Below are 18,245 nucleotides of genomic sequence, written 5' to 3'. Positions count from 1 at the left end.
TCTACTGAAATGGTGATCTTTTTCACTGACATGTACGCATTGATCTGTACATACAATCATTCGTTCATTTTCCAGACATTTATCTAGGAATATTTAAGTGATTAACATTGTATATGTGAAATTCTGGTACATTAATAACCTGTATAACCGCGAGAATGCACTGTGTTATACAGGTGGCGGATGTCAGTTTGTGGGATAGAGTTCCATGCCTGTTGCAGTTTGTTGGTCAACATAGGAACGGTTAACGCTGCTTGTACAGTACGCTGGAGTTTTCGTCCGATGAAGTCCCATAACTGTTCGATTGGAGACAGATCTGGTGATCTAACAAGCCAAGGCAACATGTCCACACTCTGTAGAGCATGTTGGATTACAACAGCGGTATGTGGCCGAGCGTTATCCTGTTGGATAACATACCCAGAAATGCTATTCCTGAATGGCAGCACAACAGGTTGAATCACCAGGCTGACGCACAGATATGCATTCAAGGTGCGTGGGATGACCACGAGAGTGGTCCTGCTGTCATACGAAATCGCACCTGAGACCATAACTCTAACTGTAGGTCCAGTGTGTCTAGCACGCGGACAGGTTGGTTGAAAGCCCTCAACTGGCATCCCTCCACCCAACAAAAGGCCATTACGGACACCGAAGCAGAACCAGCTTTGGTCAGAAAACACAACAGATCTCCACCCTGCCCTCCAATGAGCTCACGGTTGGCACTACCGAAGTAGCAAATGGCAGTGGTTTGCGGTTAGTGGAATGCACGCTACAGGGCGTCTGGCTCGGAGCTATCCTTGAAGTAGCCGATTTGTAACCGTTCGTTGTGTCACTGTGGTGGCAACTGCTGTTCAAATTCTGCTGCAGATGCAGTTCGATGCTCCAGCGCCATACGCCGAACACGAAGGTTTCGCTATCGGTGGTGCCACGTAGTCATCAGGAGCCTGGTCTTTATGCGATCGTACACTCTCGTGAACAGTGCTGGCAGCATCCATGTACTAGAACAGGGGTTCCCAACAAAATTTTCTCGGGGACCCCCTCATCAAGCATGATTGTTATCTTGTCATATCACAGTATCAAGTACCTAAAGAAGCCAAATTAAGAGTCTTTTTATACGTTTTCAATTTTTGGTACCTAGAAAAAACATTGACATATTCATTATTGAAAAAATATTGAGCTTAAAACTTTTTCAATTTAGCCATCATTGTTATTGTTCAGCAGCCAAAACAAAAAATCTGTTATCATACGAAATATATTTAATATATTTTTTATTGTAATGGCATCTTGCGGACCCCTCTGGCATAGCTCGCGCACCCCTTGGGGGTGCGCGGACCACCTGTTGGGAACCACTGGGCTAGACCATCCAGTTTCTCGTAGCCCTATTATACGACCTCGTTCAAACTCAGCGAGATGTTGATCATGGCGTCTTTGTCGCTTCAAGAGTATTCTTGACTAACATCAACTCATCACACCCAATCGCAAAGGTAACTAATGCTCACGACCTTTACAGCGTGTATTTAAAGCAAACCTGATTTTCATCTTCATAGTGGCGCTATTTGTGCCGCTCTGATGCATCTAGAGCGAAAATTGGATAGACGTCCCATTTCAGATCTTGGGACACGCCCACCAACTTTCGTTTCTGTCCCACAACCCCTCCCTGGTGTTGCGATTTTTTTCCGACAGTGTATGTCCTGTGACATACTGTACAATTTTATTCCGATGTTTACAGTTGTAAATAATGTGTAGGTTGTAATTACAACGTTGTGGCTGCCTCTTCCCACTGCCTACCATAGCTACACTACTGGTCATTAAAATTGCTGTACCAAGAAGAAATGCAGATGATGAACGGGTATTCATTGAACAAATATATTACACTAGAACTGACATGTGATTACATTTTGAAACAATTTGGGTGCATAGATCCTGAGAAATCAGTACCCAGAACAAACACCTCTGTCCGTAATTACGGCCTTGATACACCTGGTCATTGAGTCAAACAGAGCTTGGACGGCGTGTACAGGTACAGCTGCCCATGCAGCTTCAACACGATACCACAGTTCGTCAAGAGTAGTGACTGGCGTATTGTGACGAGCCAGTTGCTCGGCCACCATTGACCAGACGTTTTCAATTGGTGAGAGATCTGGAGAATGTGCTGGCCAGGGCAGCAGTCGAACATTTTCTGTATCCAGAAAGGCCCGTACAGGATCTGCAACACGCGGTCGCGCATTATCCTGCTGAAATGTAGGGTTTCGCAGGGATCGAATGAAGCCACTGGTCGTAACAAACCTGAAATGTAACGTCCACTGTTCACAGTGCCGACAATGTGAACAAGAGGTGACCGAGACGTGGAACCAATGGCAACCCATACCATCACGCCGGGTGATACGCCACTATGGTGATGACGAATACACACTTCCAATGTGCGTTCACCGCGATGTCGCCAAACACGGATGCGACCATCATGATGCTGTAAACAGAACCTGGATTCATCCGAAAAAAATGACGTTTTGCCATTCGTGCACCCAGGTTCGTCGTTGAGTACACCATCGCAGGCGCTCCTGTCTGTGATGCAGCGTCACGGATAACCTCAGCCATGGTCTCCAAGCTGATAGTCCATGCTGCTGCAAACGTCGTCCATCTGTTCGTGCAGATGGTTATTGTCTTTCAAACGTCCCCATCTGTTGATTCAGGGATCGAGACGTGGCTGCACGATCCGTTACAGCCATGCGGATAAGATGCCTCTCATCTCGACTGCTAGTGATACGAGGTCTTTGGGATCCAGCACAGTGTGCTGTATTACCCTCCTGAACCCATCGATTCCATATTCTGCTAACAGTCATTGGATCTCGGCCAACGCGAGCAGCAATGTCGCGATACGATAAACCGCAGTCGCCATAGGCTACAATCCGACCTTTATCAAAGTCGTAAACGTGATGGTACGCATTTCTCCTCCATACACGAGGCATCACCACAACGTTTCACCACGCAACGCCGGTCAACTGCTGTTTGTGTATGAGAAATCGGTTGAAAACTTTCCTCATGTCAGCACGTTGTAGGTGTCGCCACCGGCGCCAACCTTGTGTGAATGCTCTGAAAAGCTAATCATCTGCATACCATAACATCCTCTTCCTGTCGGTTAAATTTCGCGTCTGTAGCACGTCATCCTAGTGGTGTAGCAATTTTAATGGCCAGTAGTGTATTAAATCAATTTTAAGGGCGTCGTAATTGTTAACATGTCCGCCGCTCGTGGGCTCGCGGTAGCGTTCTCGTTTCCCGAGCACGGGGTCTCGGGTTCGATTCCCGGCGGGGAATCGGGATTTTTCCTGCCCCGAGATGACTGGGTGTTGTTGTGTCGTATTCATCATTATCATTCATCCCCATTACGGCCGGATGTCAAAGGCAATGGCAAACCACCTCCACTAGGACCTTGCCTAGTAAGGCGGCGCGGGTCTCCCGCGTCGCTGCCCTACGCTCTGTAAAGAAGTATGGGATTCATCATCATCATCATCAATTGTTAACAGGCCACGGGTATTTTAAATTGATTACCCATCCAGTATTCGACCGTGTAAGGCGTTCCTACCTGCAGGTGGATCCGGATTTGTTGGATACTTGTAAAGCTTATGGGGGACATCACTCCTCTAATAAGAATGAACTAAGGAGAAACAAAAATATATGCTAAAATTAGAATTAATCAAAACACAATATTTAGCCCAGGGGCAGACTTCACTGTTGTCGCATAACGATAGATGACACAGATCACATGTATTGGAATCACAGTGACATTCCTGTGTTTTGTTCGCGGTGGTAAACAGCTGAACAACTACCAACTGCAAGGCGGTAAATGCCTACAGAAAGACGTGTATGCAACGACAGCTGCTGGTCCGTCTTGAAGCTCAAACTGAACGGGAAGGACATGGCGGCGGCCAGTCTGTGGAACAGCTGCCAACCACGTGGTGAGGCAGCGGGCAAAGCCTACCTGCTGGGGCATAGGAGATGACCATGTCTTTTTGCCGACAGATGTTTACTACTGTGGATCAGTTCCAACCACCAGAAAGGCAGTTCTCACTGCACGCCTACGCTTCAACGACGGAGAAGAGTGACCATCCTTTTAGGTTTCAACGGCTGCCGTCGTTTTGAGTAAATTACTAACTACTCTCAAAATGATAGCAGTTGAAATATGCTTAGAAATTTTGGTTCCTCTATATGTTAGAAATCATTATCACAAACTCTCATTTCTCTCAGAAATTTTGTTAATGTTTTAAATCGTGACTGAATTTTCAAGGAACTCGAAATAGAATTTGTAGGGAAATCTGGGATCATCGATCAGTTGTTCATTTCGAAAGTGTGGTGAATCTGTCATCCGATTAATTGCTTATTAATTCGTATCTCTCTCGCCACATGGTGGCCGGGATGCTTCGGGTTGTGTTCTACGATATAAAATGTTTAGTATTTTTTCCGATTCATAGATGAGATAACTAGACAAAGTTACATTATATAATATTTGTTCCTTTTAGGCACTTTTCTTTCATTTGTATGTATCTCTTTACACCAATTCTTATCTGTAGCACTGATTTTCATCCATTACAACAACATTTTTGTTCAGTCTCCTTTTCAATTCTATATGTAAGCAACCGATATTATTTCATTATGGCATAATCTCCTTAGGCCACTACAGCAAAGGAGGTAGAGTTACATTTTGAGCATCTATTAACTTTTAGTTTTGTGTACTACAGTCCTGCTACAGCCTAAACCTCAGTTATGATAAGTATATATAATTCAGACACTTCTCTCATTATTGATAATTTCTTAACTCAGTATATTTGACAGACAATTAAAATTCAGGCAAGTTCCTCTAATTCACATCTTACGAGTAAGCCTCTCAATCTTTAGTAACCTATTTTGTACAAAACTATATTTATATTGCACACCTTTCCTCAGAAAGAATTCTCACACATCATATAACATTTATCGCAACAGTGATGTCCCTATATTTGCATTTTTTATTTTCTCTCTAGAGATGTATTTCGTCCTTCATTGTTGTACCTGCCATCTTTATTTCATACTTCGTATATAAGGGCACAACGGTCTGCTTATCAATCTACACCTCTTTACTCTCCACTCTACTCATTTATTTTGAGAGGAACTAATTCCTACCTTATCGTGAATCCACTGTGTGCTTTTCTTTCTCATTGGTTTCGAAATGCTCCCTCACACTTCATTTTAAATACTGACCAAATTTATGCACATTTCATCTTTGTTAGTGTATTCTGAAATTCAGTCTTTTATTAGAAACTAATGTTAGGTGATTCAAAATTGTTTCAAACTTTTGTTGCTATCAATGTTCATGATACCTCTTGCTTTTAACGTAGATTTTAGTACCTCATCAAACATAATCTAAATTAAATACTTTTCACTCTTCCTCTCTGCTGCTCCTCAATGTGACGCTGGTAACATCTCATTATATTTAAGATAAAATTTATGAAACATATGAAGTTATTCTTGTGATATACAACTAATTATTCTCTAAGGATATATGTGTGTTTATTTATCATTGTAATACAACAATTCTATTGCTCTACGTAAACATGAATCTTTATGAAGTTGGAATCCTGGTGAATTTCTCCTAAAGAAAGAAACTCCTCCTGGAAGTCAAGCAGACTGAAAAGAGAAAGGTTGCTCGTCATGATTAATATTGAATATGGAGAGAGGGAGGGAAGAGATGGTATCCACTGAGCAAAATAAGAAAGGAACTAAAAGATCGGTAGCGTTGAGCCGGAAGAAGGAGGCAAGACGTCAGCCCCGAAGGCAGATGCCTTCTCTTACCCCACCCTGGGCCGCTCAGGTGGTGGTCATCAGTCCTACAGAATGGTCATGATCAGCACCACCCTCCCCCCCCCCCCCCCATGCCTGAAAAAGTGGCCTCAGCATCCTGCTGTTTCCGATCGATGACGATTACGTGTTCAACAAAGGGATCTGCCTGTTAAATTAATGGATAGTACTGCACTACCTTTTTACCCTTACGTGAACATCATAACAATGTAACATAAATCTTAAAGAATACATCGTTTATGTAAAGACCATTTTATACGTAGGTACACTTTGCAATTAATACTGAAATTTTTCTTAATATATTTGATGCTTCCAGCTATACACCATATAATTAAACGATCTCCAGAAATTGTCATGAATGAAATATGTGACATTAATTAATGACAGGGATTGTAACGCAAATTATATTTACGAGAAGCCTAAGTGTGATATATGACATAGGTTTGTCACCTAATCATAAAGCGATCTCAACTTCTCACTACTAACTTAATGGCGAACGAATTGCATTCAAGATTTTAGTCTGTAAAACAACAAATGAGTTCTTGTGGTTTTTTGGCGTATAATTTGTATTCAAAGTGGCGAGAAAACATGTAAGGAAGACACAATACTTCTATTACATAATTTTAGCACAATATACTGGGATACCAGAATGAAGCATAATTTAAAGCAGACAGAAGAGTAAAAGAGGAAGGATCGTTAAGCAAAAAGCGAACTATGAAGGAATGTGATGATGAACTTGGGTCCTTGTAGATGTCACTCTAAAAAATTCAACAAGAAAATGAATGCTCTGAGGATAATGGCACGTAATTAACAAAGCTCCGTTCTAGTGGTGTCGACCCACGTACCTCGTCTCACTGTAGGAGTCAGGTCACGTACATTTTACATCAAATCTACCCTTACGCTACTTTATTTATTTTACTCAGGCATTTAAACCCGTCATTGCTGGTAAAGTGAAGTTCAGACTTAAAAACTAAACCCAACCTCACTTTCAAATTGGTTCAAATGGCTCTGAGCACTATGGGACTTAACATCGGAGGTCATCAGTCCCCCAGAACTTGGAACTACTTAAACCTAACTAACCTAGGCCACCACACACATCCATGTCCGAGGCAGGATTCGAACCTGCCACCGCAGCAGCAGCGCGGTTTCAGACTGAAGCGCCTAGAACCGCTCGGCCACAGCGGCCGGCATCATTTCATCCTCATCACCGCCCGCAAGACGCCCAATGTGGCGCCGACTGAAATAAGACTTACACTTTGTCGTTCACTCTTGGGGTATTTCCCGACATTTGCGGCCCCATGTCTTATATTAAATTACTTGTCTGTACGTCATCTACGTCGAATCGGGGGTTTTTAAACGTAAATAAGAATCGCGTCGTAGATGTAAAAATAGTGCAGGAGCGAAAATTGTAAACGCACAACCTATAACTGTGTCTGCTAACTCTGCTAACAGGATGTACTGCGAGAGGTGTTGAAGTTATTTTGGATAGGCATGGCAATGATAAGAGCAAATGCCCCTCAGCTGTTACTGATGGTGCGCATCTGCTATCACAGGAGTTTGATCTGGGGTGGCAACTCAAAAAAAGTGTGAATTGTGTGGCTCATCTGCTAGCTGTATAGCGTTCGTAGCTTGTACAGTTTCAAGATATTTTAAACAGAATTTATAGCTACTTTGTGTAGTCACCAAAGAATTACAAGCATTAAAAGATAGCCAAGAAATACATAACGAGCCACGGAAAAAATTTGTTACAATATTTGCCAGTCACTGTCTCTCAATGGGAGAGGCAGTGAATTCATAACATGTAACTTAGAATTCTTTGGTGTCTGTGCTGGAAAAAGATAAAATACCAGTACCAAGGGACTTACTAAAAATGTGAAGTGTCTAAAATTTTTGTCAACATTGTATTTTATGACAGACGTCATCTTCCTTGCTAAGAAATTGTGTCTGATTTTTCAAAAGTCGAATTTAGATCCCAAGTGCATGAAAATATGCGTGAACTTGTGCATACGAGGGCTCGAGGACCTTAAAATGAAATCTGGTCCAAATTACAGCTCTTTTCTTGATAAAGTACCTCCAGAATTTCCAGACGGTGAGTTAGAATTTGGTGGAAACATAATACAAGATTCCGTGCCACGTAGAAATGTTATTAAGTACACAATTCGCAGATTCTTGGACAACTTGCTTCTAAATTTAAATGAAGGCTAGGATATTTAGAGAAGCTAGGATTACTTCATATACTGTCGCCTAAAACCTACAGAAGTGATGTCGAGAATGGCAATAAGCAAACCAAAGAAATACGTGCACAAATTAATTCTGCCATATCTGTAAATTTAAATGATTTGTTACTGGAATGGGCATTGTTTAAGAAGGTGTTGAACAGTACATGTGCAATTCAATGGATTTCAAACAGCTGATAGAGTTCATTCACGTTAATGAGATGAGTGAACAATTCCTTCTTATGGATTTAATTACAGAATACCCCGCTAGTACTTCCCTGCACACTTTTGGCTTCAGGCGATGGTTTGGTTGCATGAACAACATAAAAACAGTAATCAGATATTATCTTTCTAAGGAATGAGTTAGCCCTTCAGTATTAATCATCGGAAATTTACTATCTCGCAATGATTTTGATTCTGAAACGGCATGCATAAAAGCCGACTTGTTTTAAGGTGACATGGTATAATGTAACGCAAAATCGCAAATTAGTTCTATCAGTTTACTGCATTGCAAATATGATATGGAATCTGTGGATCTACACTGAAGCGCCAAAGAAACTGGCATAGGCATGCATATTCAAATACAGAGATATGCAAGCAGGCAGAATACGGCCCTGCGATCGGCAACGCCTACATAAGACAGCAATTGTCTGACGCACTTGTTTCATCGGTTACTGCTGCCACAATGGCAGATTATCAAGATTTAAGTGAGTTTGGACGTGGTGTTATAGTCGGCGCAAGAGCGATGGGACACAGCGTCTCCGAGATAGCGAAGACTGTGGCCGAGCAGTTCTAGGCACTTCAGTCCGCAACCGCGCTGCTGCTGCGGTCGAAGGTTCAAATCCTGCGTCGGGCGTGAATGTGTGTCATATCCTTGGGTTAGTTAAGTTTAAGTAGTTCTAAGTCTAGGGGACTGATGACCTCAGATGTTAAGTCCCATAGTGATTACAGCCATTTTTTAGAAGCGATGAAATGGGGATTTTCCCGTGCGACCATTTCACGAGTGTACCGTGACTGTGAAGAATCCGATAAAACATCACGTCTCCGACATACTTGCGAGTGTTTCATCGGTTACTGCTGCCACAATGGCAGATTATCAAGATTTAAGTGAGTTTGGACGTGGTGTTATAGTCGGCGCAAGAGCGATGGGACACAGCGTCTCCGAGATAGCGAAGACTGTGGCCGAGCAGTTCTAGGCACTTCAGTCCGCAACCGCGCTGCTGCTGCGGTCGAAGGTTCAAATCCTGCGTCGGGCGTGAATGTGTGTCATATCCTTGGGTTAGTTAAGTTTAAGTAGTTCTAAGTCTAGGGGACTGATGACCTCAGATGTTAAGTCCCATAGTGATTACAGCCATTTTTTAGAAGCGATGAAATGGGGATTTTCCCGTGCGACCATTTCACGAGTGTACCGTGACTGTGAAGAATCCGATAAAACATCACGTCTCCGACATACTTGCGGCCGGAAAAAGATCCTGCAAGAACGGGACCAAGAACGACTGAAGAGAATCGTTCAACTGACGGAAGTGCAACCCCTCCGCAAATTGCTGTAGAATTCAGTGCTGGGCCATCAACAAATGTCAGCGTGCGAACCATTCAACGAAACATCATTGATGTAGGCTTTCGGAGCCCAAGGCCCACACGTGTGCCCTTGATGACTGCACGACACAAAGCTTGGTACGCCTCGACTGGCCCGTCGACACTGACATTGGACTGTGATGACTGAGAACAAGTTACCTGGTCGAACGAGTCTCGTTTCAAATTGTATCGAGCGGATGAACGTGTACGGGCATGGGGACAACCTCTTGCATCCATGGCCCCTGCATGTCAGTAGGGGACTGTTCAAGCTGGTGGAAGCTCTGTAATGGTGTGGGGTGTGTGCAGCTGGAGTGATATAGGACTCCTGATACATCAAGATACGACCCTGACAGGTGACGTCAGCATCCTGTCTGATCACATGCATTCATTCATGTCCATTGCGCATTCCGACGGACTTGGGCAATTCCAGAAGTAAATTGAGACAGAGTGGCTCCAGGAACGCTCTTCTGAGCTTAAACACTTCCGCTGCCCACCAAACTCCCCAGACATTAACATTATTGAGTATATCTGGGATGCCTTGCAACGTGCTGTTCAGAAGAGATCTCCAACCCCTCGTACTTTTACGGATTTAGGGACAGCCCTGCAGGATTCATGGTGTCAGTTCCCTCCAGCACTACTTTAGACATTAGTGGAGTCCATGCCATGTCTTCTTACGGCACTTCTGAGTGCTCGCGGGGGCCCTACACGATATTAGGCAGGTGTACCAGTTTCTTTGGCTCTTCAGTGTATATGTGTAAAAGTTAAGTTAAAAAGATAATAAATTTTCAGTTAGCAGACTACTGTTAGCTTCAATTCAATACAGACATATTTCACTTTTAACACTCACATTAACAGCATATATTACAAAATTTTTGCACTAGCAGAATGTTGCACAAACTTATCATATTTTGGAGAAAGGTAAATATTGATTTGTTCACTTTTGTGACATTATTTTTGTTTTCTAGCTTAACCGCTGCTCCTATCGTCTATAGCTGTAATCAAATTCTCTTCAGATGGCTCTGATGGAGAACTGGTGGACTTCGTTGTCCATGTAGTTTTTTTTTGTCTATGGTGGAATTAACAAACCTCCGACAAACATTCAGTTGTGTACAGGGTGTTACAAAAAGGTACGCCCAAACTTTCAGGAAATATTCCTCACACACAAAGAAAGAAAACATGTTATGTGGACATGTGTCCGGAAACGCTTACTTTCCATGTTAGAACTCATTTTATTACTTCTCTTCAAACCACATTAATCATGGAATGGAAACACACAGCAACAGAACGTACCAGCGTGACGTCAAACACTTTGTTACAGGAAATGTTCAAAATGCCCTCCGTTAGCGAGGATACATCCATCCACCCTCCGTCGCATGGAATCCCTGATGCGCTGATGCAACCCTGGAGAATGGCGTATTGTATCACAGTCGTCCGCAATACGAGCACGAAGAGTCTCTACGTTTGGTACCGGGGTTGCGTAGACAAGAGCTTTCAAATGCCCCCATAATTGAAAGTCAAGAAGGTTGAGGTCAGGAGAGTGTGGAGGCCACGGAATTGGTCCGCCTCTACCAATCCATCGGTCACCGAATCTGTTGTTGAGAAGCGTACGAACACTTCGACTGAAATGTGCAGGAGCTCCATCGTGCATGAACCACATGTTGTGTCGTACTTGTAAAGGCACATGTTCTAGCAGCACAGGTAGAGTATCCCGTATGAAATCATGATAACGTTCTCCATTGAGCGCAGGTGGAAGAAACTAAAATGAACTCTAACATGGAAATTAAGCGTTTCCGGACACATGTCCACGTAACATCTTTTCTTTATTTGTGTGTGAGGAATGTTTCCTGAAAGTTTGGCCGTACCTTTTTGTAACACCCTGTATAAACGAATATGAACTACTTCTTCCGTCACTAGCTTTATAGCCTGCATTGTATCATAATGTACAAAAGTCCTTAAATTTCAAACACTGCAGAGTTGGAGATCAGGGAACATTTGCTGTTCACTCGCAACGATATGATACGTGAAACTCTGACATTAGACAGATGAATGACATTTTTGACATTTCATTCGAGTTCTTCTGTTCTGCCTTGACGTTGGGCCACATTGTCATGGTGCGTGTTTTTACTCAGTGGCACACCGTGCTACTCCAAACCCAAGATAATGACTCAAGGAGTAAGAACGTACTGGAGTTCGTGGTAATGTATCGATCGCCCCCCTCTCCCCCCTCCCCCCTTGAAGTCACGTAGTGTCCATCCATATAGGCATCACATGCAAAACGGATAGCAAAAACACACCAACAGCCTCCAACTCTTAAACATTAAACTATTACATGGTTTAACGATCACGGCCATCATTCGTCGACTAGGTAGACGTAGGGCTACGCATCGCTCTACTGGGGCGATATGTAGCGCAACAAGGGATGGAAGTTGGGGTGGTTCTTCCTATAATTATTGCATGGGTTCTGGAAGAGTTTAGCCTGAAAATATATTGGATACCAGGAGACAAAATAGTTAAGGTGGAGTTGGAAGGATCGTTGAAACTTTTTGAGTGTCGTCTAGAGCGCTCGCAAAAGAGGGTCTTCAGCATTCTAATGGAGGTGGTTTAGTGACAATGGCAGGATAGAGGATATAAAGGAGAGCAGAGAGGACAATGTCCTAAAGCTGGCCTGCAGTAGGATCAGGAATATAGAAACAGGTTTCGTCAATAGTGATAAATGATGCAGTAAGAAGTATTCAGTGAAGTGTACATAAACTGGAAATGAACAAATCTGGCGCTTGGAAAGGAGGCTAGAATACGACACACAGTCATATGATTGATGGAGGTGAAACAACACAAAAACTGCGGATTTTTAAGCTGGTGGGATAGGAATGAGTGAACTACAGGAATTGGTCCTCAGAGGGGTGGACCGAAAGCCACATTGGTTAACCAGAAGGATGCGTTGGGACCGGATGGATTCAATGACCCAGCTAAGCAATGAGGTGAGGCTAATAGGGTGGTGGGACGAGATATCATTCTTGAGTTAGTCTGCTTTGAAGAAGACAGCGATAAAGCTTACTCTGGTATTTGTGGACTGACATTTTAAATCAACATGTGAGAACACAACACATTACCTTTTTCCCAGTAATCTGTGCCGACTTGCTGCGGGTGTTGTAGGTGACGAACTGCGTTATGTTTTCAAGGCGATTGGAAAACCAAGCCATTAAAGTGTTTTCATCCATCCAAGCAGACTCTTGAACATAATAGTCCCTGTAACAAAACAGTAATCAGATTTACCACGTCGTGCAGCCAAGGTGTAACAAAATCACTTCAAAGGCAACGCTCTAGATACGAAAAGGACAAAGTAACTTCAAGCCAACTTTACTCCGAAAATCAAGTACAGAAAAGTCTTGTACCTGGAGAATAGTATATCAAGGAACATACGTTGTTTCCTGGTTGTTGTTTAAATCTAGTGACCAGTTCTAGAATCACATTAAAGATTGCACACTTGTGACTGCCAATAGCAGTTTACGGCATTTTCTACTGTTTTTGTTGTTGTGAGACATGAGGTTTCTTACTAACAAACTACTGTCTTAGTAAGTAAGAGTTGTCAGGATCACACACAGTTGCATTATTTGGGGCATGTTATTATAGATTTGTAATAAGTCTTAAGCCTTACACATAATTTTTAACATCTCTCTACATCACACCTCAGACGCGCCGATTCTCTACTGTTCCGGTTTCCCAGTGTCCACAATTCACTTCCGTATAACGCTGTGCTTCAAATGCACACTCTCAAAAATTTCTTCCACAAGTTAAGTCCTACGTTCGGTACTATTACGCCCATTTTTACGCGGAATGCCGTCTTTGCGTGTGATAGTCTCCTTCTTAAATCCTCCTTCGTACGTCCACCCTGCGTCATTTTGCTTCAAATCGGTAGTCGATAATAATCGACCAGATAACATCGATGAATAATGACGAATTTATAGAACGACGTAAAAATCAACCTGCAGATACATCTAATGACACACATACTAATAAATACACCAATAATTAACATTACATGTCCGACAAATGTTTATCTACAGACTGTAATATTATCATTTTTAGAGAAGTTTCCTCTTCAGTCTTTTGCGTTGTTGAGAGCGAGCATACCTTGCTTTCGAAAACAGTCTTTCGGATGCTGACAGTGTTGCTGCACAACTCAAATATTTAAGCGAACATCTTCGTAGTTTTGCATTGATGGTGCCAATGATGTGTTTCCACACCTCTAACAGATGTTGCTTAATATCTAAAGCCGATTTTTGAGATAGCTCAAGTGTTGAAATAGCATAAATGAATCAGATTAAAAAAATTCTTTTCTTCTACTATTTTATAATGTTCACAGCATAAACCACGTTTGCTTTTTGTGTTTCAACGCACTGCCTATCTTCATTGATAGCTGTTTCAACAGCTGCAAGCAAATCAGTGATGCTTTCGGTTGCCTTCTAACGTGCTACAGCGTCTCAAAAATGTAGTCCTTGACTCTAGGATAGAGCAACGTTGGATGGCTGATATGAAAATATGTTCAGTTTGTAATAAAAACTTTTCGACTTCTATTGTCGTGAAAATAAAATTGCCCACCCTTTGGAGGACGATCGCTTTAGCTTTAGGGAAGGTAAACACCTCGGAAACCCAGTTCCGAAGTTGCATTTCATTATAGGTTTAAGAAAATCAAGATACATTCACAAGATGTGTCAGCCTAGAAAAAAGTTCATCAATGGAAAATTGTCCACGGTGTTTAATTCCTCAGCAAAATAAGTGCAAACTATAGGAAGACACACATCGTATATAATATGTACAAAAACCAGGCCTTTTTATTACATTTGATCTGGGACGTACCTGTCATAGCATATTTATCCACTGACGTTACATTTTGCAACACTTAAACACACTTTGACTTAACATACCGTCATAAAATGGCGTGTTTTGATGAGATGTTTAATTAATATGCAATGCATGAAATGTATTCGCAGTTGCGAATGTGAACAACCACCAGCTGTGCAGTGGAATGACGTCAATGACCAGGACTCGAACCCGAATTTCCCGCTTTTCTCGAGTGGTCCCCACTTACCATTAGGCTATCCAAGCACAACTCATGGCCAGACTCGAACTTCTGTATGCCATCAACCACGTGTCTACAACCTATACTCGTACATCCACTGTGTATACTCCCGTACAGGGGAACCTTGTAATTGAAAGTTGCTTGCCCAGTGTCGGCGGATAAATACGATAATGCATTGCCTGTCTTATTCCGAATTAAGATGCAATGTTCTTTTGGTGATGCGTGATTGTACAGAGGAACACTGAATCGTAGTTCGGAATAACACAGGAACTGCACTATCGTAACAGGCAATGATAACTTCGTAATGCTCCAAATACGAAAAGTAAACACACAACATAGCTAAAGACAACGACGGACTAGGTTCCAACCAGAGAAGAAAGTCTGGTATCTGAAAAACAAAAACATTTCCCATTAAATGCATCTGACCAGGGGAACTCCTTTTCGTTTGAGTGAAAACAAGAGGAGATTTCGCACGCTTTGGACGAGCTACCAGCACTCATAAGTCAGCTCCTATGCTAGCAGACTGCACAGACAGTCAGCCAGCCCTTCAGGGATTATCCACCTGGCTCAGCCTCCGCAGAAAATGAGCGGCGGAATGGAAGACTGGTGTCCTCTATAGCAGAACAGGAAACTGCCCGTGGATGGGGTAAGAACTCTGCTTGGTAGTAACCTTTGGATGGAGTTCTCAGCTGCCGACGTGCCATTATTCTATTGTGTATGATCTCCAGACATGTTCCCTGAAGTAAAATAAACAGCCCCTCTTACAACTGCAAATTTCCAAATTTTTTCTTGAACACAGTGTGAAGCCCAATAAAGTTTCCAGAACTTCCGACACACAAGTCTGTATGTGGAAACAGCACGACACTCGTGTCCCATTTCTTTATACACGTATCTGATTGGGGGATACATCTTTAACTTTATAATGGGTGTATGGGAACGAACTTCCACATCACTGACTGGAAGAGCACTTAGGCCCTTCCTGGGATTGGCTTGAAAATACTGTTGGGGTGCCTTTCCGAGGTCTGAAGGAAGGCTACCAAAAATTGAGAGAGGCATTCATAGTCATATTGGGATTCATATGGGTATTCCGATTTGAACTTCTACTTGGTGATGTCACTCTGGACTCTGTGCTTGTACGTGGTTTTCTTGACTTCGGACCTCTGCTAAGTCTTCAACGTTTCACTCTGCACTTACGCACAACCGCAGCGAGTAGTCAGGAGAATGGTGGGATCCGCGGTTTGAAACATCAACTCAGCCCAGCAATAGTTGACAGCGGACGTAGTTCGGCGCACCCCAACTTGTCAGCAACCACCTCAATGGCAGTCATAATAAGACCGCATTTCCAATGCGCTCTCCCAAGTTTGGGAATCGCGATATGTTGATGGAAGAATAGTTCTTTCCTGCTTTTTGTTTCTTAGACTTCCTAACTTGATCTACGCATTTCATGCACTTGTATGCAAGTTTCTCTGAAATCTAACACTTGCTTCAAAATAGACTTTTCTCGTAAGACTCATGTTCGTTTTGCTGTCAAGTTAACTCATTGGATCCTAGTGATGTTTCTTTCTGATTCTTCCTTTATTCGTTGATCTGTTGTATGCTCTGTTCGAATTCAAATCTATTTTCGTGAAATTTCAAAGTTTTGCAATCACAGTTTAAAGTGTAATTCATGTTTTTTATGTGTCTGGGCATCATCTCAACCATAACTGTCCAGCATCATGCTGGTGGTGACGCTGACAACCTTTCATTTTCTTATCAGTTTTCTATCTTAATTATGTAAATTCATTCTCAGGTTGTTTTATGACATTAAAGTTTGTGTGTCCTGAGTAAATTTTACACATTGTTTGAATATGTATTATTTTATCAGATCAAACTCTAGCAATCAGCAACCATTAAAATAAATTACTCAATTGAAATTTCCAGGTCCTCCAACCATAAGCAATAGGCGAGGACCCCTGATGATTTCAGGAACTGAAAAAATTTCTTATATAATATTACATAATAGACATGGTACTGCTACTGATCAGCTTCCACATCAAATTGCAGTTGTCAACAAGAATACTTTGATCATAGTACCAAAGTAAACAATGTTATTCCCACAGCTAAACTGTCTGTAATATTTCCCAAAACTCGTCTTAGTATGGATAAAACCAATATCAAAGTCAGTCAAACACTATAGTGGCTCCCACACTTAGATAAAAATCTTCATCTTGCAAATATAAAATGTCTGTCTTCTACTGATAATGTTAACTCATGTTGCCACACCATGAAAACTGCATGACATTTCGCCCTATGCATCGCCATTTTACACCAAATTTATAACAAATTGTATCATACATCAACACAGTTACATGAAACCTTAACAAACTGCCTCATACATTGCCATGTTATAGTAAAACTGTAACAAAGTGTCCCATACATCGCTCTTATGTAGGGAATTGAAACAAATTGTCCCATACATCATCATGGTCTAGCAAAATTACGGCAAATTGCTGCATAAATCGATATATTAGAGCAGAACCAAAACAAATTGCTGCGTACATTAACATATTACAGCAAAATTTTAACATATTGCCACAATAAAATTGTAACAAATTCTCCAACATGTCAACATTTGTACACGACACTGAAACAAATTTCCTTGTTCATCTTCGTTTTACAGCAGAATAGTAACGAATTACCCTAAGCATCATCACTGTTATAGCAACATTGCAATGAATTGCCATAATCACCCTATTAGAACAAAATTGCAAGAATGTGCAACTACACATCACTATGGTCAGCAAAATTTTAAGGAATTTCCACCATACATAACTAATTTACAGCAAAATTATTACAAATACATCATCTTAGAGCAAAATTGTAACAAGTTATCTCATGTGGTACGGCAAAATTGTACCATATCCTTCCATACATCGAAGTGTTATAGAAAAATTGTAAGGAATTGCTCCATATATCTCTATGTTACAGCGAAATTGTAACAAATTACCCTGTACATCGCTATTGTTCTATTAAATTGTAACAACATGCACCATACTTCATCATGTTACATGAAACTGTATTCAGTTGGCCCATATGCAACCATGTTATGAATTAGCATAAAATAAAATTGTACAAATTGCCCCATACTTCAAACACATAGTGATAGCGTATATGACATAATCTGACAGTGAATGTCAGCTACTGGATCTACAATAGTATCCTAACACCACCTGCAAGGAGTGCAGGGGAGAGGTGGGAATGGAGACTCGTGCGTGCGACATCATGGAGTCTGTGCTGAGATGTGCATGTATGCTCTCTCCAGCTGATTCCACAAACTGCAAGAGCAAATGTGAAAAAAGCATGATTGAGTTACAGTTAGTAATCAAAACGTGAACGATATAAGATTGTTAAATGAAATATTTATGTGCAGGACTTAATGTTTTTTGGCTGCAGACATGTCACTGCAAGAAAATTGTTGAATGATGTTGACAGTTGTGATGGTATGATATCAGTATCTTGACTCGAGTGAAAGCTCCGCTTCTCTAACCCAATGAATGACTCTGAATACTTCC

At 41.8% G+C, this 18,245-nt stretch overlaps 1 protein-coding gene across 1 annotated transcript in view; it reads right to left on the bottom strand.

The window, feature by feature from the left end:
- Window positions 1-18,245, bottom strand: part of LOC124616585 (venom dipeptidyl peptidase 4-like) — a 256,248-nt gene that overhangs the window by 102,967 nt on the left and 135,036 nt on the right. The window contains exon 9 of the mRNA XM_047144906.1: window positions 12,725-12,860. Within this exon, the coding sequence (XP_047000862.1) occupies window positions 12,725-12,860 (136 nt within the window). The remainder of the gene's footprint in view (window positions 1-12,724; window positions 12,861-18,245) is intronic.

This window comes from Schistocerca americana, chromosome 5, assembly GCF_021461395.2.
Source record: "Schistocerca americana isolate TAMUIC-IGC-003095 chromosome 5, iqSchAmer2.1, whole genome shotgun sequence".
NCBI lineage: Eukaryota > Metazoa > Arthropoda > Insecta > Orthoptera > Acrididae > Schistocerca > Schistocerca americana.
Note: the sequence above shows the minus strand (reverse complement) of the source record. Positions and strands in the feature narration are given on the sequence as shown.